Below are 22,232 nucleotides of genomic sequence, written 5' to 3' on the forward strand. Positions count from 1 at the left end.
AGTTAAGCTACATACTATGTTAATTAAATAACAGTATGTGTCCTTAATTTTATTTTTTTTGTAAATTTTCCTTTAAATATAAAGATGCTCCACATGTTTACAGTTTGAAAAGATAAAAACATGTAAAAATTAAAAAGATAAGACAATTGATAAATAATTTCCATATGTTTTATGTGTTACAGTTAGGTGCACAATTGTATTTTTGTGTTTTAGTAATGATGATATTATGTACTTTTAGTTTAATAGTTTCTTTTGCTTGTAGCGTTGATTCTTTGCTCTTTAAATTGTGCCTCCTTTATTTTCCTATATAGAGCCTTTACAGTAAAGATCTATAGATGATCGTAAATATTAAATACCCTATATATCTGTTATTATAATTATTTTTAAGCACACTAGATTTCCTAAGACACTAAATTAATTTGTATATCTTACTATTAATTTAAAAAAGCTTTATCAAAGAAAAATAAAATATACAAATTTTTTTTATTAAATCTTACTTATCAAGAAGTGCATAAAATTTAAAATACAATTGCAATAGATTTATTATATTACATTAAAAAAAGGATGACAACATCCAGAACAGTTGAGCTCAACAAATCAGACTTAGGAACTAATGAACAATATCAATTGGGATTAACATTAATTTAAAATGGAAATGGTTATTAGACTATATAAGTTTGAAGGAATTTTAATTAATATAATAGATTTGAAATCTGCATAAAATTTTAAGGTTTTTTTTATCAAATTCGTTTTTTATTTAATTCTTTATTTAACGGCGCAAATACGATTTAAGTTAATTTATTTTGACCAATAGGAAAGCTAGATTGAAACCTACCCCCGCTCTAATTGGTTGAATGATGTACGACACTTAAGCTTCTCCAATCAGAGCGCAGATAGTTTTCAATCCACCAATCACAGATGTCAAAATTAATTAACTTAAATCGTATTTGCGCCTTTAAATAAAGAATTATATAAAAAACGAATTTTATAAAAAACCCTTAAAATTTTATGCAGATTTCAAATCTATTATATTAATTAAAATTCCTTCAAACTTATATAGTCTAATGGTTATATTTATTCTAACTTTATCATTGTAAATAGTTATTTAATTACTAATTTTTATACATATAAAAAAAAAAAAAGAGAGGATATTAAACAATTTGTTTTTTTGTTTAAATTTTCTGGAGATAAACGTTTTACCCGAAAATTAAAATAATTTATGTTTACTTGAACTGAAAAGAAAAAAAACAGGTTATCCGTTAGAAAAAAGGAAATTTTCCTACTTCTTTTAGCTTGTCATTTTGTCAAACATTTTGTCTCTACACTACACAAATTCAATAGTTTTTTTTCCACGCAATGTGAGTTCCATAAGGCACAAATTTACTTAGTTTGTTGATATTTAAACCAAAGTATTACATTGATTTATCTAAAATCTCTGCTTTTTGGGATTATGGTAAGCATGGCTCAAAAAAGGGTCATACATAAATGGATGTTGAATATACGTGGATATTATGACAGGGGAAAAATTGTGTTTCTAACAATGGACATCGTTTATTAGTCAGTTCGTTCATCCAGTAGGAGGGGTGGGATGTGGTAAAGGGTGGGAGGGGGGTGAGATCGTTATGTTAGCCAGCTACAATTTCAGTTGAAAGAATGTCATCCGCGTTCAATTTGCCAATTTCGCGAGTGTTTAACAATTGTTTCTTGTTTTTATTGTTTATTTTTCACTTGTTGATAGAGTGCTATACTGCTAACTTTGATGAAAATAGGGTAGTTTCATCAACATATCACATATTTCTTGGGATTAATCCTATTACATAAAAATTTGATTGTCTGAAGCTTAAGATCTCATAATTACCCAATCGATCAATCGATAGGGTTCTCTATTTTAAGTAAGCTTCACATAGATCCTCTGATTGTTTTAGCCAATTTTCAGATTTAGGTCTTAGAATGGCTTTAAGCTATTTTGTATTGGATTTACCATCTAGGGTATTAAATAAGCTCATACCAATAACGAAATTAATTCGGGAAAAAATCACGAAACGTATACGTGTTTTTCAGCTCTCGTTGGGGGGCATACACCGTAAAATTGACGACCTCTCCGTTTCCCCCCAAATATTATTTTAGATTTATTTCGCTTGTTGGTTACCTTCTACTGGTATTAAATCAATTTGCATTGCCCTTGTTTATCAAATTGTCTAATTCTTATTTTTAATTCTAGATGAGAAGGGGACCCACAATGGACAAGGAGCTAATTTTACACAAAACAATAAATCCGGTAAAAAAGGTGAGTTGTACATAAAACATTTCTTAATTTGAATATGAAAAGGAACCAATCATATGTCTCCCTTGTCAAAAGTCAACCAATAATACGCTAGAATATTGACAAGGAACACGTTATTGGTTTGTTTTTGCGGCAATTTTGGATATTTAAAGTTATTGTCGATTAAGTTAGTATTAACGCAGCTACTCAATAACTAATGTAGAATGTAGTTTGACAGACCTCTAAACAATGTTTGTTTCTGTGGACATATTGACTTTTAATTACCTAGTCAATAAATGTGTAATTTTTCTAATATATTAGTTTTAAAGATATTATAATATTTTTTTATGATACCATGACATATAGTCGACAAAAATTATCTGAATTGCATATCGACAAAATACTATCAGTTTTGACAGGGAGGGAAGTACTAGATTACCATTAGAGTAAAAGACTAGAGGGGGAAAGGTTTAAATAACTGTGTGTCAATATCCCAAGGACCTTTTGCCGACTTTCAACTGGGTATTTGAAAATCAACCAATAGTGTCAGGCATATTAACACAGCTATGTAGCAGCATACAATTTGCTAGCAGACGGAAAGGAGAAAAGGAGAGTAGGTAGCCATCTGTATATACATCTATACTATAGATCTGTTAGATTATCTATACTGCTTGCAATGATGAAAGAAAAATAAAAAAATGTTTGTTTTTATTTATATTAAGCAATTACTTTTTTTTTATAAAAATCATTAAAATCATTCATTTGTGTACAGAGTACAATTATAAGGAGTGTGCTAAAATTTTCGCAGAAATACCAACAGTGCAAACTTGTATTGCCGCCAGAATTAGAAAAAAAGCATTTTAATATCTTACTTTCAAAATAATGTGAAGCATTGTGCGTTATTCTTATACCTTTTATGGTTTTAGCGATTTAAAAAATAGGCTTTGTGCGTATTTTAAGGCACACCCCTTACATTTATTTATAAAGTAATTTTTTTCTGCAAAAAATAAATTCATTTAAGATGTAATTAGATAAATAAAGAAATGTCAATACTTTTTTAAAGATGTTTTCAAAATATAAATTTTTTCAAAATATCATTAAAAATCTTTATAGTATTAAATAAAAAACTTAAATTATGAAAAGATGAAAATAAAATAGCTTAAAACCATACAGGACTTTATGTGAATCTTCCCTAAATGGAGAGCTTAATAGGTCCATTGGATGAACTAACAAAACAAGCCTGTTACTTTAGGATTTTCTTAATATTGATTGACGGGTGGGCATTTAGAGTAGGTACGCTACAAGAATTTTTCCATTTAAAGAAATAATGCCAAACAAATTAGCCAAAACAATTTAGTATAGTACAAAAATATGTCTGGTTACGCCCTGTTTAGTAGCGAAGCTGCTTTATAACTTGGATTTTTCTGTATATCCTTTAAACATTTTCATATCTTGTTAATTGCTCAGAAAGGCTTGGACAATAGCAACTGTAACCAACAACTAAATTGAATTGAATAAATCTTCGTAAAGGTTTCGTGGTTTTAAGGAAATGCTTCGTGTTAATGGCACAATGTTATAAAAATCTTTAGATCATGGAAAGGAAACAAAGTAGTGGGATTCGTTATATTTTCACATTAGCTTTTGAAAAGTTATTTTAGGTTAAGTTAGGTTAGTAAATGTTAGGAAATTTGCAGGGTTAAACCCTCACCTCCAATCTCGCAGGGGCGAGAAATAGGAGAAAATACGACGAAACCCTTTACTTCGTTTTCTTTCCATGATCCAAGTCTTCATTGATCCAACTATTTACCACCCTACACTGATATTATAGAGAGTTTTATTAAACGTAAATTGTACTATCCTTGTTCACTGTTTACTAATATAATGTTTTAATTTAAATTTTGAAAGAACTGCTGCGCTAATTTTGGGCACTTTTGTTCTTTTTTTGTACTACTTTTTACGTTTTAAAAGATTTTCTGCTTTCGCAATTTTTTTTGCACTTAGAAAATGAAAATAAATTTTTATAAAAAAAACATTGGGAAATCATTTCAATGTTTTTTTTAAAGTCTTATCAATCTTTTTAATTTTAAGTTTCTCCGACTTTTTCATTATCGATTAAAAAATAATTAAAACAGTAAAATTCTACAGCCCTCATTCTCCTTCCCCCCCCCTCTACATCTCCTTCTTGCATGGGAATTGGGAATAAGATTAATTTTTCACTTTAGATGTTGAAGAAAACTCAAAATATTTTGTTTCGATAAAATGTTTGGCAATTTATATTGATTATCTTTAATAACATGATAAAAGATAACTGAAAAAATTAAATTGTCTATGATAATGTATCTTATCTTAAATTTATTTAATTTTCTATTTCAATAGGTATAAAATTTATTTTTACTTAGAATATCCATTGCTTTACACCCTATTAAAACGATTCAAAAAACTAATTTGATACCCTTTACCTGAACTATCTTTTATTAGCTTATAAAATTGATATTTAAAAAACAGAAAATTTCTTAAGAAAGGTATAAGAAATTCATGCCTAAAAAACCTGATGTCCCCCCAAAAATTCCATTCCCATTAATTTCCAGCTCATTCTGGATCCAAACTAATGTATTTCTACTATTATCCCAAAAATGGCTGGCGAGACCGGTTTAAGGTACTTTTTTTCTGCCTTCGTGCAGGCAACTTTCAAAGTTTTTATCTTAAATGACCAATTCTGTAGATTATATTCTCTGCCATGCCATGCCAACATTTCATGCATCAAAATCATCAGGGAGAATCATGGATAAGGGAATAAAAAAATATTATCTTTTTTTTTCATATTCAAATCTCTCCGCTTAACGGGCTTCTTTATAATAGGTGGTGTATTATGTACCCCTTCATTTTAGGTTTTAGGGTGGGAGATGGTAACATTTCTAGGTGCCTTAACATCTGAGGGGTTTTACAACCCTCTCTTTTCTAAATAGAACAAATTGTTCTAGAACCTGCAAAGAATCATTACTAACCTTGCTAAAAATTATCAAAGAACACAACAATGTTAGCTAAAATTTTAACATAATTTATAATAAATAAATAATTCTTATTGTAAAAAATCTAATTGATTTTAGAAATTAAATTGCTTTAACAAGTCCCCAGTTACCTGATCAATGTTTTACCAAGATTTTTCTAGATATTGTCGGATACAAATCCAAGTCCGGACATGTTTTAATAATGACATTACTTTCTTTATGATGAAAAAAAGATATTTTAGCTTAGAGGTTAGGTTAGGTAAAATAGAAAGGGCCCACAGGGCTAATGTAAATAGCATAACACAACGTTCAGTTTATGACAAATAATAGATATTTAAGATTAGAGGTTAGGTTAGGTAAAAATGAAAGGGCCAACATGGCAAATGTAAATACCTTAACATTTAGTTATGATAATATTACTTACTTTATGACGAAATAAAAGATATTTTAGTAATAAAAGTCAGGAAGTTAGGTAAAGTCAGGAAAGGCACTGAGGGCACGTGAAAACACTAAAGCATTCAGTTATGATAACATTTCACAGATTATGGCGGAAAAATAGACATTTTAATCTCAAAGTAATAAAAGATTAGGTTAAGTATAGTCATAAAAGGCCCACAGGGCAAGTGTAAATTGATTTATTATGAATATTGATTATTTTATATTGTTTATGCAAGATAATTTAGGAGTCCAACTTATCAAATTTATTTTAATATACAATATAGGTCTTATTATTCTTAGCCAGTATTGTGTTACCATGCTATCGTTACTTACTTTTTCCTTGTATTATTGTTGAGGTACTTTTGAACATAAATATTCTTGTTAAAGGCATGTAACTATCGTGTGATATTAAATTAACATACAAAGATTGTTATAGTCAGAACTTTCTAGATACTTTCACAGTTTTTTTTTATTTGTAATAAAACGTTGAATTAATTATAAAAAATAGGTTAAAAAACATGGGTTAGTAGCCGCCTAAAAGCTTAAAGTGTTGCTGCCGTTTGGCTCCTTAAAATTATTATTGACGGCTTGATGTTGTCATAAAACATTGGGGTACCTATTATTTTTTAAAGGATATAAATACCATTTATTCTAAAAGAAAAACTAAGTTAATAAGAAGCTACCCTCCCCCTAATCGTAAAAAATACAAGTTTTAGCGTATACTTCCTCCCACCACCTAGCTATGGTGAGACATCACATCCACATGTTGTCATATCCTCAAGTCTTTCATATTTGCCAAAAAGACTCAATAACAAATACAATTATCTTGTTTCCTATAATAAGAAGATAGTAAAAAGTAGAGGGCGTTTTGTGGTGTGGTATTAATTTGAGGTCTTGTTGAGTTGATATTGTGATACAATTTGTGAAAGTGATATCACACCTGTATATCTATAATGTAAGATAATTTAAAGATAATTTATGTAAATAAACTAAAAAGCAACATTGTGATGTTTTAGTCTTGAGGAATAAAATTTGTCAGTCGGCGGTGAAATTCAAAGCTTGATACTACTGCTAAAAGTTTTTACCAAATTAGAAAAGTTGAACTTTATAAAATTATACTTCCAAATTATAGGTGTACTTTACTAAAATTCAAGAAAGTTACAACAAAACTTCAAAAAAGGAGTTGTACTTATAACGGTGGGACTTGAAAAAAATTTGAACTTACAAAAAAATATTAATAAAATAGTTTTGAATTGAATGGACAGAAGAAATTTTAAAAAATATGGAAGCTGTAGAAAGGGTAGGTTTATTCATATTTTAAACAAAATTTTTAATAAAAAAAAATTTCCATAGAAGAAAAATAAGTATGTAATCTTATTTTATAGTACCTTTCCCAAAAAGTATGCATTAGGGTTGGGCCGGATATCCGGTGTGGCCTGATATCCGGCCATTTTCAATATCCGGCCGGATACCGGATATTGAAACTATCCGGCCGGATATCCGGCTATAACTTTTTTTATATTTTACACCAAAAATCTCTGCTTTTTAAAATTTTATATGGCTATAATTTTCTTATTATTGAAGCTAGAAGAACATTTTTTGAATTTGTTTATCTTTATGTAAATTTTATATATGAAATCTCAAAAGTTTATTAATAAATTTTTTTTGCTTCTTTAATATCTGGTAATTTAGCCGGTTATCCGGCCGGATATCCGGTAATTTGGCCGGATAACCGGATATTTGCCGGATATCCGGCGTTGGCCGGATATCCTGCCGGATACCGGATATCCGGCATTTGAAATCAGCCGGATATCCGGTATCCGGTATCCGGCCAAAAAAGTATCCGGCCCAACCCTAGTATGCATATATATTTAAGGTATACTTCAAATGATATACCTATCTGACTCATATATAGGTGAAAATTTTAGTAAATAGGGATATCAAAATGTGATTCTACTTAAATTTAGTTAATGCAATGTCAACATTAATTAAAAACAAAACTAAACAAATCAGGGCGTTGAATAGTTTAGAATAATTCTATTGTATTATGATTAAAACTTTTATTTTAGAGGTGCTTCGCTATTCATCCTAGCAATATCCTCATTCAACGTTATTAGATTGATTGTTTGTTTTTTAATACTCTTTCCTCAGATATCTAACGGGTTGTTTCCAGGGAGTAAGGGAGGGGACAATGGATCGAATATTCAATTTTTAAGAGTCTCAGACTTTGGGTACTGGCTTAAAGGGAATGTGCACGAATTCAGCAGGTTCTGACTGACTTTGGGTACTAGCGCATCAATGCCCTGCTAACTAGCTGAGTTAGTTTTGAATATTGCAGACAGAAAAATTTGTTGTTAGATGGCTGGTTTTAACAAATATTTTTTCCCAATTAAATGTCATTTCATGTATAGAAACTCTACTGTGATATTTATGTATTAAACAATCTAAGAAACCCTTGAATTTAGGTAGCAGTTAAAAATATATGAGAAGGGTTGACGAAGTTCTAAACACTATTTTTCTAGCGATTAATTACAGAATGTTTACTACATTGTGATGTATTGATAATTTAATTTTCAAGTAAATGATTTTTTCTTAGAACTAATTTTATTCTAAATCATATTACCAAATTATCAAATTTGCTGGATAAATTTGATTTTCATTGCTTTTCAGTGGAAACTCTTAAATTGAATTAATTGCCCATTGTCCCCTCCCTTACTCCCTGGGTTGTTTCCCTATAAATATAAGCAAATCAACCCTAAAATAAAGTATATAAAGTTAGTATGTCCTACTTATTACTATTTACCTGTTTATAGGCGGATCCCCTGACTGGAACAAGATGGGATTCAAAACCTTAAAATATTTCAAGAAAAGAATTCCCATTCTGTCATGGATAAAGGAATACAAACTTTCTATGGTAAGTGTACTTATATTAGCATCGCATCGTATTATAAACAGTTTTCCGCAGACATGTATTGCTAACGAATTTGGATTAAATATTATGATTTTTATTTTTAATATTCGGGATAATTTTCTGTAATTCGATGATTTTTCACTATGGCTGAGAACCGGTTCTAAATCATTAGTTTTGAAGCCATACTGGAAATGTTTTTAGCAGCGCAGCTACTCTATGATTAGGTTATGTCCGTCCATGCCTTAATTTGTCCTTTTTTTGCTAAGGACAGTTAAAAAAAATATACGATAAAAAGTGTAATGGGTGTATCTGTATATTGTATATTTTACATATAAAATGAGCTTTATAAATATATAGTTTCTTTTAGATAATCTCTGATGCAATTGCTGGTATAACTGTTGGTCTAACGGTAATTCCGCAGGTACGTGTACACATACATATTAATACAAGTGTAAGGTAGCAACGATACTAAATTGACAACATTTCTTACATTTTGGTTATATCCAGGGGTAATTATATCCATAAGTAGCGCATCAATAACAAGTTAAAATTGTATAGCGAAAATGTTCTATAAAATAAGCGTTTCATAACTCTTAATGTTCAAAGCAGATGGAATAAAGACATAGAGTTGCAGCGCTACGAAAAATATTTAGATATTTAAAATACAGTGTATGCATAGTACAAAAAAAAACATTTTTGGTATTTATTTAACCCCCTTACTTTGATTAATTTGTGGTTTGGAATAGTTTGCCTCAGCTAAAAGTCATAAAAGAGCTAATAAGGATTTGAAATACTAAAATTGGAGTCATTGCCCTTTTAGACATCTTTTTATTAATTTTTTGAAAGATTGTTTTATACTTATTAAATTCTTAAGATATTATTTTCTTTGTCCTTAGCATTTTGGGACAATGTATTCGAAGTGGGGATAAGATTCATAAAACTATTCAAAGGCATTAATAAAATGGCGTAAAACCACCCCCAGAACTCTTGTAAAGCTTCCCAAAAATAGAGATTTCTAGGAAAACTTTTTAAATTGGACTAAATGTTAGCTCTTTTTCCTCAGTACAGACACACAGACTGACATTCTACCTTTTATCCTATATTATAAAAAAAGTATTTTTTTATATGAAGCTAAAGATTTTAATAACTTCAAAACCGGAATAATTCTCCAAAAAGGTGAGCTACATAAAGATTCCAAAATGGTTAACAGCTATTTTATTTTGAGATTAAAGTTTCTGATTAGACTATTTGTCTGTCCGCTCTCTACCCCTCATAGAGCTCCTAGATGCTAGGGACAAAGCCGATAGTATACAGAGAGAGAGAGACAACAATGGGCTGTTTATTACACTAGTCCCCAAAGTTATATAATAAGGTTTTCTTATTTGTTGTCATAACAGCTTTGGAGACTTGAGAAAATGGTTGGATTGAGACGTCTCAACCAATAATTTTACGCTTCATAAGGGGTAATTTTGTGCATCATCATTTTATCGGCAATTGTCTTATCCCTTTAGATCCTTGGCTAGTATATAATAATCCATTTTTATCTCAGGGTATTGCATATGCTGGTGTTGCTGGCCTGGATGCTCAGTACGGTCTCTACTCGGCATTTATGGGATGCTTCTTGTATTGTATATTTGGAAGCTCCAAGGATGTCACTATTGGCCCCACAGCTATCATGGCACTTATGACACAGGTTAGAATTCATTTTCTTTCGTATACCTTTTCCTGAAAAAGGAAAGTAAAAAACATGAATATTAGTGGATTAAAGCACTGAATTTTATGATTTCTCCATTTCAGGGTAAGAAGGGGCATTGGAATTAAAAACTTTTATAACATTTTGAGTGGTTTGACCAATCTAGCAGTGTCCAAACTTTGATTTGAAGATCAATGTTTCATTGGCATCACTGACAGGGCAGTGGTATTGGCAGTGGGCAGCACTAAAGGTCCAGCTCTGGAATAATAGCGACAGCGTTACTCACTGGCATAATTGTCTTTTTGAAAGCTATTTAGCAGGGCTGATTACTTTGTTACTTATGGACAAAATGTTCTTTTCAAAAAATACATCTGACCAAGCGCTGTGATACTTTAGAACAGGGCTCGGCAGTCGCACGTCAGCCGCCTACAAGCCTTTACATGTTAAAATCAGCTGAAAGTCTAAACCTGACCGAAATATGGCAATACCTTTCTAAAAACACATTTTCAAAGCATCCAAACGGGTATAGATTTAAGGCTTAATCGCGTTTGCCGACCCGTGCTTTTAGACGTGAATGTCAAAATAACTTTCTTATTAATAATCTGTTTAAACTATTCTATTTCAGTAGATAATTGTTCTTGTTTTAGATCCACGCCCAGTACGGACCTGATTATGCTGTGCTCCTCGCCTTTCTCTCTGGACTTGTCATTTTCTCATTTGGTATTCTACAACTAGGTAACAACATGTTAAAACTTTTGTGTACTCTCCCTCAAAGTGCCTATAAAGCACTGAACCCTGACCCCCCTGGTGGAAGAAAGTATTTATTGATATGCTACCTCCTCGCTATTTTATTTGTTTAAATAAAAGGGGGGTTTTATGCTTGACTAAGCTTTGAGGGAAACTACCGATTTGTATGCCCTTGTTTTATCTTCATAAGACTATAATTATAGGAAAAAAGCCTAAAACCAATCAAAATCCAAGTTTAGAAATAAAATAGCTTAAACCATCCAAGGATCTATGTAAAGTTTCCCTCAACAGACAAATTTATAAAATAATAAGATGAACAAAAAATTCACTAGTTATAGCTGGAATCGTTTAACCTATTTTGTAATTAAGTATGTAACATATATGTAAATTTAATTTTTTCAATTATGCCCATTATTAAAATAAGGTTAAATTTCTTACTATTCGTGGTATTAGAAACAATAATTGTCGCTGATTTGTCATTGGTTGGAATTTTGGACCACTCAGATTGAAGCAAATAGCTAAAGCTATTAAATGTAGTATATAAGTTTATAATAGATCTGCATTGATTTTTCTACATCTCTATCAAATAGTTATGAGCTAATAAAGGCAGAATTAAACACTTGAAAAAAGGAGGGAGGGATTAATGTGTATTCTAATTAGCTATCACTGTGCCCCGTATAATTAAATCTACTAATTTTTGTGCGATTTACAGATATTATTGTTTTTTTTCAGGGTTTATGATTGATTTTATATCTGTACCTGTTATCGCTGGGTTTACAAGTGCAGCTGCCATCACAATCGCCAGCGGTCAAGTCAAGTCTCTTCTGGGTCTCACCATAGGTAGGTTTTGTAAGTAGCGCAGCTATACTCTATATCTTGATGATTAAGTTCAGTTTTGTCAGAAACGTGATTTTCTTGGTTTATGATAAAATGCTATAAACTAATGAGAAACTACTTGCATTTCCCTACTAAAATGTCCTTCTTTAAATCTTTTACTTAGGCAAGAATTTTAATGTCAAACTTGTCATGAAGATTAATTTGACTATTCGGCTATTATATAAAAAGCGTACCTACCTTATTTAACCTTTTTGCCTTTGAAAAAAGTCTCAAATTAATACCTAATGATTATTAATAAACTTTCAGAGCACAAATCTCACCTTCATTTGGGTATTGTCGACGGTTGGATTGATGTCTTCACCTACATTGGAACAACAAAGTAAGCATTTCAAGAAATATATTTTTAATATTTTTTTAAATTGTACCTTTACATTGTAGATTTGTATAATGTATAACGATCTTTTATGTTAATGGCTTCTCTCTATCTATCTACTTTTATCTCATTAATCCCTCTAACTTTTGTATCAGTCTAATTATTTAATAAACTATCCTTCCTTTTTGTGTGTTTTATCCTGTTAAAAATCTGGCTGCTTTTCCAAAATATTATATGAATATCTTTTTATCTTAGATGGGCTGATGCTGTGCTTGGAATCGTGTGCTCAATTATCCTTCTATCTCTCAGGGTAAGATATATAATTAGGGAGATAGAATACATTATGCTGTTTATAACACTAGTCCCCAAACTTTGTACACTTTTTTTTTGAATTTTTATTGATTTCTTCATAAAGTTGAGAGTCTAAACGTTTCAACCACTGATGATAATTTACAGAATTGGGAATTTACACCAATTTATAGGCCATTATCTTAAAAAATCTTATTTCTGTTTTGACATACGAGAAACGGACTTTTATGATTGCAGAGAAGATTCGAACCTGTAACTTGACATTTTTTTCAGCAATTGAACCGCACCTCTTGGTTTAAGACCTCAGAAAACCCGGCCCCTGGAATTCAGACCTTGTTCAACAAATTGCCTGCCGGAGCTCAGGTAAACAAATGGACAGATGGACAGATAGACAGATGTACAGATAAACAGATGGAAAGTTAGACAGATGAAAAGATAGACAGATGAACAGATAGACAGATAGACTGATGGAAAGATGGACAGATAGACAGATACACAGAAAGACAGATAGACAGATAGAAAGATATACAGTTGGAATGATAGACAGATGTAAATATAGACAGATGGAAAGATGGACAGATAGACAGATACACAGATACACAGAAAGACAGATGGAAAGATAGACAACTGGAAATATAGACAGATGGAAAGATAGACAGGTGAACAGTTAGACAGATGGACAGAGAGACAGATACATAGATGGGCATATAGACAGATAGACAGATAGACAGATAGACAGATAGACAGATAGACAGATAAACAGATAGACAGATAGACAGATAGACAAATAGACAGATAGACAGATAGACAAATAGACAGATAGACAGATAGACAGATTGACAGATTGACAAATCGACAGATCGACAGATCGACAGATGTACAGAGGACAGATGTACAGATGGACAGATATACATATAGACAGACAGACAAATAGACAAATATACAGATAGACAGATAGACAAATACACAGATATACAGATAGACAGATAGACAGATAGACAGATAGACAGATAGACAGATAAACAGATAAACAGATAGACAGATAGACAGATAGACAGATAGACAGATTGACAAATAGACAGACACGCTTAAGAGTAATAGATTGATTGGAAAAAAGTCACTTAAGCATATAGGTCAAATTTTACACTGCTAAAATAAGAAACACAAGAAACTAATTTTATTTTTTTGTTTAGAAATTTGTGAACAAGAGTGTTTGGTTTATTTGCACTGCGAGGTAAGTTTTTTTTAACAGGGTTATTAAGAAAAAAAGTACAATTTCGTGCATACGTAGCGAAGCTACAATAAGTAAACAATATTAGTGTAATCTCCAAAATTTCATACCTATTTCATATAATCTAAGGTACACCCAACGCAAATGATAATATAGCTTCAGTCTCTTAATTTCATTACATAACAACTATAAGGCAACTTGAACATGTAAAATCTTTTGAGTATTGAACTATGGAAATTCCAAAACTAAAAGTGGATTCAATAAATGGCTTATACCCTATAATAACATTTAAAACATAGCTATAAAATGCCTTAAAATCTATTGTTATTCGTCTTTTATTTTATTTTAAAAATCACATTTAGAGAGTTAGCCTAAAAGTAAACAAAACAACCACAAAAAAAAGAAATTTAATCCAATCATGAATTTATATAGTGACATTCCATTCAGCTCTTTGCTAGCTAAAGCTGCTCTATAATTCGAACGTCCGACTGTCTGTGTGTTTATGTAAAAGAGGTTTTAGAGAATGTGTAGGATTAGATTGAAGAAAAATTGATGAAATTTCTTGTGAATATTCCTATATACTTAATGATTTTAACTCAAGTTTTTACTCTTTATGTCAAACTGTGTTTTAAAGAAATGTGATTTTCTCAACTGCTGTTAAAGATAAAATACTGATAATTCAGAGTTATTGAATTTCATTTTGACTATCCGTCTATTTTACAATATTTAGTAATGCATATGGGATTTTCTTATAATGGATGTTGGCTTTCTTGTTTAAAACTTATCAACTATACTTTTTTCATACAGTCGGAACATATATATTTTTGCCTCCAAGTAAAGACCTATTAAGCTAGTAAAGCACATAATTATTAAATATTTGATCTTAATTAAAAGAAAATAGAATTTTAATAGTACAATTTCTCAATGTATAATTTAAATACGTTTTTCTTCAAATTTTATTGTTTGTTTATTTAAATAAAACACAAGAGTTTAAAAAAATAGATAGAAATACTTTCATGCCCTATTTATGTGCTTTTTGAGAAATTTGACAAAATATACTTTTAAAATTATCAAATTGCTTTTTTTAAATTTTAAAGATTTAACATTTGTTTATTTTATTATCTTTTCTTTAACAAAAAGTCAATATTTATGAAATTGTGTAAACAAGAAAAGGAATCTAAACAATTTTAATAGATAATTACAATTTTTTGACAAATTAACCTTATCTCTTAATTTTTCTTTGTAACGAAGCTACTCTATAAGTGTTCGTGTTCTTCTGTTTGTAAGGATTCTGTAAGGTTCTTTGGACAAAATGGTTATGAACGTAGTTTAACTTTATAGTTATTTTTCTTTCTATTCTACTTCTTTTTATCTAAAAGGAAAATAATACCTTAAAAAAAGGATTGTTTTAGTATCGAAGTATTTTTGTCTAAGTTATCCTGATTTTATTACTAATTCTACAACGAATATTTCTGAAAGAATTAGAAAATGCGCGGAACGCGCTTAAGCATATAACGAGCAAATTAGGGTTCTAGCAACTTCGCTTTTATTTGACGTAATCATTCTTGATATAATTTATAGTTTCATAATCATCACAAATGACGTCAAATTTAAAAATTTTCAAATTTGATTTGTATTGTTTAATAACTTTGATTAATTAAGATTTTGCACTAAATTATCCTAAATTTAACCCTCCAATAGAATATCTAAGGCCTTTTAAAATCAATGCTCATTTTAAATCTTAAAATGTAGAAAAAAAGTAACTATATATATAATATTTAGAAATGCGGTTATTGTGGTAATCTGCGCCTTGATTGCTGGATTTGCTGATCCTGGTTGCTTGGATATTATTGATTATAAAAATGGTAAAACGGTAAGTTTCTAAAAATTTATACATTTAGTATGTGTTCTTTATCCGACATTATAATTTATAGTAGGCTCGTTATATAAAAAGACATATTTTATTTACTGTTTCTTTTTTGTCAATTACAACACTTTAAGCTGCTTCTATAGTCATCCTTTTTTTATTCAGAATGTAACAGTGAACGGCACCTGCATGTGGTCTTTAACAGGAAGAATCCAGGAGGGTTTACCCCCACTACAAGCCCCTCCGTTCTCTACAATAGAAGGTAAACATTTCTGATTTGGTGTGCGTTAAAGCAAAGTCTCTTTACTGTTTACCCCTCTCTTAATTCTTCTATCTCTTTCTATGCATGCCAAAGGGGGGGGGGGGGAGAGAATGTACGGATTTAATGCCCCTCCCCTTAGAATTGTATTTTGAAGGACTGCCTTCCACTTTTTACCCCCTCAAAGTTTACATAACCCCCTTATTAAAACCATGTGCACGCCTTTTGTATAAAGGATATGTGGTTATTTGTAGCCACCAATCTATTTTTTAAAATTAGCAATCTCAATATCTATCTATAATGTTGTAGCTCTATCTATCTTTATAATTTAGATGGCGTGACAAAAAGTTTTGGAGATATGTGTAGCCAGCTAGGATCTGCCATTATTGTTATCCCCCTCATCGCCATCTTGGAAAGTGTGGCTATTGCAAAGGCTTTTGGTAAGTTATATTTCCATTAGGGTTGGGCCGGATACTTTTTAGTAGGCAAATATCCGGTTATCCGGCCAAATTACCGGATATCCGGCCGGATAACCGGCCAAATTACCAGATACTAAAGTAGCAAAAAAAAATTTCTTCAGAAATCTTATATAAATTTACATAAAGTTAAACTTGTTCAGAAAAAATGTTCTTCTAGCTTTAATAATAAGAAAATTATAGCCATTTAAAATTTTAAAAAGCAGAGATTTTTGGTGTAAAGTATAAAACATTATAGAGCCGGATATCCGGCCGGATAGTTTCAATATCCGGTATCCGGCCTGATATTGAAAATGGCCGGATATCCGGCCGGATATCCGGCCCAACCCTATAAATTTCCATTATATTAGTATGTATTGTATATTATTTTCATTAAACTACTTTTATCATTGGTATTAGACATCCATTTATGCTCAATCTAGTAAGTAACTCGTTGAATTAAAAAAAAAAACGCGATATTCGGAACGGGTTTTGTAGTATTTTCACAGTAGCTTTTGATAAGGTATTATAGGTTAGTTTAGGTTAGTAATGTTAATGATTTCCCCGCAGGGTAAGGAAATAGGACCCGTAGGGGCTAGAAACTGGAGAAAATCTACTTTGAAAATACTACAAAACCCGCTACTTTGTTTTCTTTCCATGATCCAAGTATTCATTTATTTTCGTTTTATCACACATTTTAATATAAGTTTTCATTTATTCAATTGATGTAAATTTTTATAAGATTTACGAGAGAATTCAGAATTCGATTGTTTAATACCATGGGATGTTAATTTCAATTAATGCTAAAATTAATAGAAAATAACATTTCCACCAGCTTCTAAATGTGAACTTTGAGGAAATGATTATCATTGTCAATTTCTATTATGATTTATTTTTAATGATTGTTCTTTTTAGCTGGTGGCAAACCTGTGGACGCCAGTCAGGAAATGATTGCCCTGGGCCTGTGTAATGTCTTTGGTTCTTTTGTCCTGTCTATGCCAACCACTGGATCTTTCAGGTATTGAAATATTTCCAGCTATAATAGTCTCTAAATGTGCCTGCTCATATATCTATTTGTGAAATAATTTTATGTTATTGATTTTTTACTGACTCTTTTCAATTAGTTCTACAAAATATTGTCTGACTGCTATAGAGCTATAGCTTATTTAAGCCTTATAAAACTATTTTCAAAAATATTTTATAAAACAAATTTATTTCTGGGTCTATAAATGAAAGGGCAGTTAGCTTTTTAGAAATATAAATAGATTAATCTTGTTTGAATTTTTATATCATACACTTTGCTGATGTCAAAAGTACATCAATTATTTTTTTACTATGTAAACTTTAAAATTTATATATTTCAGCCGTACAGCTGTGAACGCAGCTAGTGGGGTTAAATCTCCCTTTGGAGGTGTGTTTACTGGTGGTCTTGTCATCCTGTGTCTAGCATTCCTCATTCCATTCTGTGCTTTTATACCTAAGGTATTAGATGAACTTTTTTTATAAGAATTGATTTTTATCTTTTTATATTTTGTCCCTAAAAACCTTTTATATTTTTCTTTGCAATAGCGCCTTCTAGAGTCTCATCTTTGTAATCTAAAGGGGAGGAAGGGGGCAGAAAAATAGACTTAAACCATTTTAAGACCCATATTCAAAGTTAAGTAATAAAAAACATTACTGTAAGAATCTACTTTTTAACTAAGAAATCGGTGTTTAGCAAAATCATAACAAACAAAGCAAATATATGTAGTTTTTTTATGAATTATCTTCTAAAGAATTTATATTTAGGCAACTTTGGCTGCTGTGATCATTACTGCTGTAATTTTCAGCGTTGAATACGAAGTTGTTATGCCTATGTGGAGAAGTAAAAGTAAGTTTTGCTTTTTGTAGATTGGGTAGGGAGGTTTTTACTCACAGCGGTTCTAGTGACTTTTTAAAAAGGTGCCCTCTTTTGACTTTAAAGTGTAACAATAGTTAGAGAATTCATTAACTTATTACTCTGCATGTATAGAACTGTTAGACAAGGTCGTACAATCAAGGGTTGAGTGGCTGTTGGGTATTACTTAATCAAATACTTATATATATTTTAAAATAATGAACTATATTCAATTTTTTTAAGGAATGGACTTGGTGCCAGCTTTCCTGTGCTTCTTTGTTTGTATTCTGTATGAGCTGGAGTTTGGTATCCTTGCTGGTGTTGCCATTCAGGTTTCTTATTTGTGATTGAAATTAATAGTAGAGTTAATATCAGCTTGAAAAGGGCCATTTTAAAAAATCATGTATAGTATCGTATTATAGACAGTTTCCTGTGTTAAAAATCATAAATTTAAGATTAATTAGATTACTTTTTAGTTTTGTTGGCTTATTGGTGCCAATATCCCGAATAATTTTATTATTTGTGAAGTGAAATATTCTGTATAATACGATACTATACATGATTTTTTAGTATGGCCTAGAACCGGTTCTTATACAGCAGATAGCATTCTGATTCGAATCCATACTGGATATGATAAACAGTAGTTCTAGAGGTCCTGGCATCTTTAAATAACCGGCCAGAAAAGGGGACACTGTAATGTAAATTATACTAATACCCAAAGTTTTATTAAAATTATCACTCATTTATTAATTTAAAAACTTGTTCAATCTAGATCGGTTGGTTCAACTTATCAGTGTTTAAACTTTTCAACCAATAATTATAATCTACAGAAGGGGTACTTTTTCAGTGTGGATGGTATATCTAAAGTATTTTTATCTACAGCTTCTATCTATTTTTTTAGAATTCCAAATATAACAATTTTTTTTTATTTAGATTATTTTCATCTTGTATCACAGAGCCAGACCTGGAATCCAAGTCCAAGTCAAACAGGTAAAATTTATAATCTTACGGCCAGCGAAATCAGTTTTTGGTCATTAAATACATCACCCACTTACCTAATGGGTCCAGCTTGGATTGGAATATGTGATCAAGAGAGTATTATTTTTGTGTATTTAAGCAAACTGTGCTTCCTTTTGAAAAATCTTTTATTGCTCTCTCGACCGTTTTGAAAAATTTTGCAGCTGAGACTATTGAAATGTAACTGCCGTTTAATCTATTTTGAATTTTCGTGTATATATTAGTGGGCAGCTATTTTGCTTTATACAAAAGGCATACGTTTTCATTAATACTAATCTTGTCAATAATATTTTTTAGGTTGGTGGATGTGGACAGGAATATCTTTACATTGCTCCAGATCAAGGCATTGTCTTCCCCTCTGTTTCATATGTCAGAAATCTTATCAATAAGGCTGGTGTTAGACAGGTATAACAATAGGTTTTTTGCTCAACAGGGGCGTTACGAAGGGGGTTGTTAGGGTCTTTCAACTCTCTTATTGAATAAGAATGATGGGTAGATCTGTGTTCTTCTTAATTGCATCCCCAACCTCCTTTGCACGTTACTAAATTTCTTTTTTAACATATATATTTGTAAACTGTCTTAAACTATAATTTATCTTTGTAAATATGAATTTTGCTCTCAATCTATTAGCATGAAATTATTTCATATTTATTTCATATTTGTATTATGATCAATTATTTTCTTTTGTAGGCAAGTGATCGAATCCCGGTTGTGATTGACTGTTCCAAGATTAATTCCGCTGACTTTACCGCGGCCAAGGGTTTCAAGTCTATGTTGGCAGACTTTAAGGCCAGGTACAGTTTCATACATTTTAAAAATCATACTTTTTAAAAATCATGTTATGTTTAAAAAAGATAGGACAATTCTATAATGATAAGAGCTATCTGTTAAGAATGGAAAGACGGGCGTGAACCAAATTTTAAAAGGATTCGCTATTTGAAATTCTGACCTTATTTGAATTCTTGTATTTTGTTTAGAAATACCGAAGTGTACTGGTTGGACCCCTCACCCAATGTTGCTCATGTTCTCAAAGCCATTGCTCAAAATGCATTCAAGTAAGTAAATAAAGCAAACTTCGATCCTTCAGTCAAAAATATGATCGTTAAAATTATGGTATTGTGGTATCGTATAATGTATTTTAAATAAACGTCACAATATAAAGAACCAAATATCCTAATGTTTTTTCCTCAAAGCAAAAAAAACGTTCTAGATCAATATGTGAGGACTCTTTTATTCCGAATGCCTGCGGGTCTGCTCTAGATCCAATAAAACCTAACCTGAACTATAAAATAAACACAATCACACGAAAATCTCCTCTCTTATTATGCATTTTTTTACAAAAATTTATGACAGAGATTTTTAAAGTTCGTAAATAAATAAGGAGATTACTACACAACTGTAGTATATACGAACATATTGTTATTCTACAGTAAATATTTTTATCAAAAACTAAAAAAACAACTATTTTTTTTAGACCAATCTACGGTGAATTGGAAATGCTTGAATCTGGCATTGGTGGGAGTAACGGTATCAGCAGTAGTAACGGCGGGGAGAGTGTTAACGGCAACCCGAACGGCAGCACGCCCACCAGCCAGCCCGCCTCTCTAATTGTGGCAACAGCACCCTTGCTCAATGACACCCAACAGAACAGCAGTGTCAAGACATAAACAACAAATAAAAACGATAGAAAATTATAATGTGCCTTTTCAAAATACAAATTTTTTAAACTTATAGCTTAATTTTCTCTCTTGATCCATTTAAATTTAAAATTTAGTCTTTGTAGTCATTTTTAAACTTAATACTTATTTTAATATTGTTTCCCCATCTTATTGATGGGTAATTTACAACATAATCACAATAAATTAATTAAACTTTTTAATTACTTAAATCTAAAATTAAGGGAGGGATAATTTTCACAATCATTGTCCATTTATACATGTCATGAAAAATGAGCTCAAAACTAATGTTTTGGCATTAAAGGCTATATTGTAAATTTAGAATAATTAAAACACCGCAAGGACATTTCCTCTGTTTATTGCAGCTTTTCTGTTAAATTTAATTACATCTCAAATAAAAGTTTTTTTTTATGGGTAGGGTAATTTGGCTAAAGATTGTGAAATAATCCCCTCCCTCTATGAATCCCAGTGCAGGGTAATCTGAAAACAAAACAAATTTTTTTACAAAAGTATTTTAAACATGTATCCTTACTTTATTAAAATACCGTTATGGCTGGGAATGATATAGAACGATAAAAAAAACACTGCATTTATTTGATATTAATCGTTTTATATCAAATTTCCATAAAAAAACATCATCTTTATTAGAAATTTTACTTAACAATAATCAGAAACTTGTATCAGCTAAATTTCTAACAACAAATTTTCATATGATTGTTTCTGTATATTTTGACTTGAATGCTAATTCTATATTTATGACTTATATATAATATTATGTACCTATGAATAATGTAATTAATGTATGCATTTAAAAATATATATTTTAAATCTGTTTTATGTTCTTATCAAATTAAGGATGCCACTTCCATACAAGGATGGCATATCTTAAAACACAAAAAGAATCGTAAATGAAAATCACGAAACCTTCGAAACCTTTGAAACATGACTGACGGACTAACAAAATTACATACTGCATGTTCATTGGTAAAAGGATATCATCTCAAAAAATGTTAACTGTCTTTATTAATTATCACATTTCCCTTAGATTTGTGACAAATTGACCAAGTATATAATACATTAGCTTAGCTAATAAAAAAGCAAAAAATCAGACAAATGAATGGTTTTTTTTATATTAAAAAAGTTGAAAATTAGATAGTGAAGCAAAGGTTGAAATCCTTATCCTATAGCCAACACGGCGGCTATCTGGATAAAACTGTGGGATAATATTCCCCTACAGCTGCAACTAAAGCCGCAGCTCCCAATGAGCAAAAC

At 30.7% G+C, this 22,232-nt stretch overlaps 1 protein-coding gene across 7 annotated transcripts in view; it reads left to right on the forward strand.

The window, feature by feature from the left end:
• LOC145329948 (sodium-independent sulfate anion transporter-like) overlaps nucleotides 1–21,792 on the forward strand; it is a 161,094-nt gene extending 139,302 nt beyond the window's left edge. For all 7 annotated transcript variants that reach the window (XM_080174433.1, XM_080174432.1, XM_080174436.1 and 4 more), the window contains 22 exons: nucleotides 2,222–2,287; nucleotides 8,523–8,623; nucleotides 8,988–9,041; nucleotides 10,170–10,313; nucleotides 10,961–11,048; nucleotides 11,793–11,900; nucleotides 12,204–12,276; nucleotides 12,526–12,580; nucleotides 12,853–12,942; nucleotides 13,773–13,813; nucleotides 15,593–15,683; nucleotides 15,843–15,939; nucleotides 16,269–16,376; nucleotides 17,307–17,409; nucleotides 17,756–17,873; nucleotides 18,180–18,261; nucleotides 18,511–18,599; nucleotides 19,201–19,257; nucleotides 19,582–19,689; nucleotides 19,975–20,078; nucleotides 20,262–20,339; nucleotides 20,759–21,792. In XM_080174433.1, the coding sequence (XP_080030559.1) occupies nucleotides 2,222–2,287; nucleotides 8,523–8,623; nucleotides 8,988–9,041; nucleotides 10,170–10,313; nucleotides 10,961–11,048; nucleotides 11,793–11,900; nucleotides 12,204–12,276; nucleotides 12,526–12,580; nucleotides 12,853–12,942; nucleotides 13,773–13,813; nucleotides 15,593–15,683; nucleotides 15,843–15,939; nucleotides 16,269–16,376; nucleotides 17,307–17,409; nucleotides 17,756–17,873; nucleotides 18,180–18,261; nucleotides 18,511–18,599; nucleotides 19,201–19,257; nucleotides 19,582–19,689; nucleotides 19,975–20,078; nucleotides 20,262–20,339; nucleotides 20,759–20,951 (2,048 nt within the window). In that variant the 3' untranslated portion in view covers nucleotides 20,952–21,792. The remainder of the gene's footprint in view (nucleotides 1–2,221; nucleotides 2,288–8,522; nucleotides 8,624–8,987; nucleotides 9,042–10,169; nucleotides 10,314–10,960; nucleotides 11,049–11,792; nucleotides 11,901–12,203; nucleotides 12,277–12,525; nucleotides 12,581–12,852; nucleotides 12,943–13,772; nucleotides 13,814–15,592; nucleotides 15,684–15,842; nucleotides 15,940–16,268; nucleotides 16,377–17,306; nucleotides 17,410–17,755; nucleotides 17,874–18,179; nucleotides 18,262–18,510; nucleotides 18,600–19,200; nucleotides 19,258–19,581; nucleotides 19,690–19,974; nucleotides 20,079–20,261; nucleotides 20,340–20,758) is intronic.
• The last annotated feature ends 440 nt before the right edge of the window (nucleotides 21,793–22,232 follow it).

This window comes from Acartia tonsa, chromosome 10 (genome assembly GCF_053477335.1).
Source record: "Acartia tonsa isolate MP-2025a chromosome 10, ASM5347733v1, whole genome shotgun sequence".
NCBI lineage: Eukaryota > Metazoa > Arthropoda > Copepoda > Calanoida > Acartiidae > Acartia > Acartia tonsa.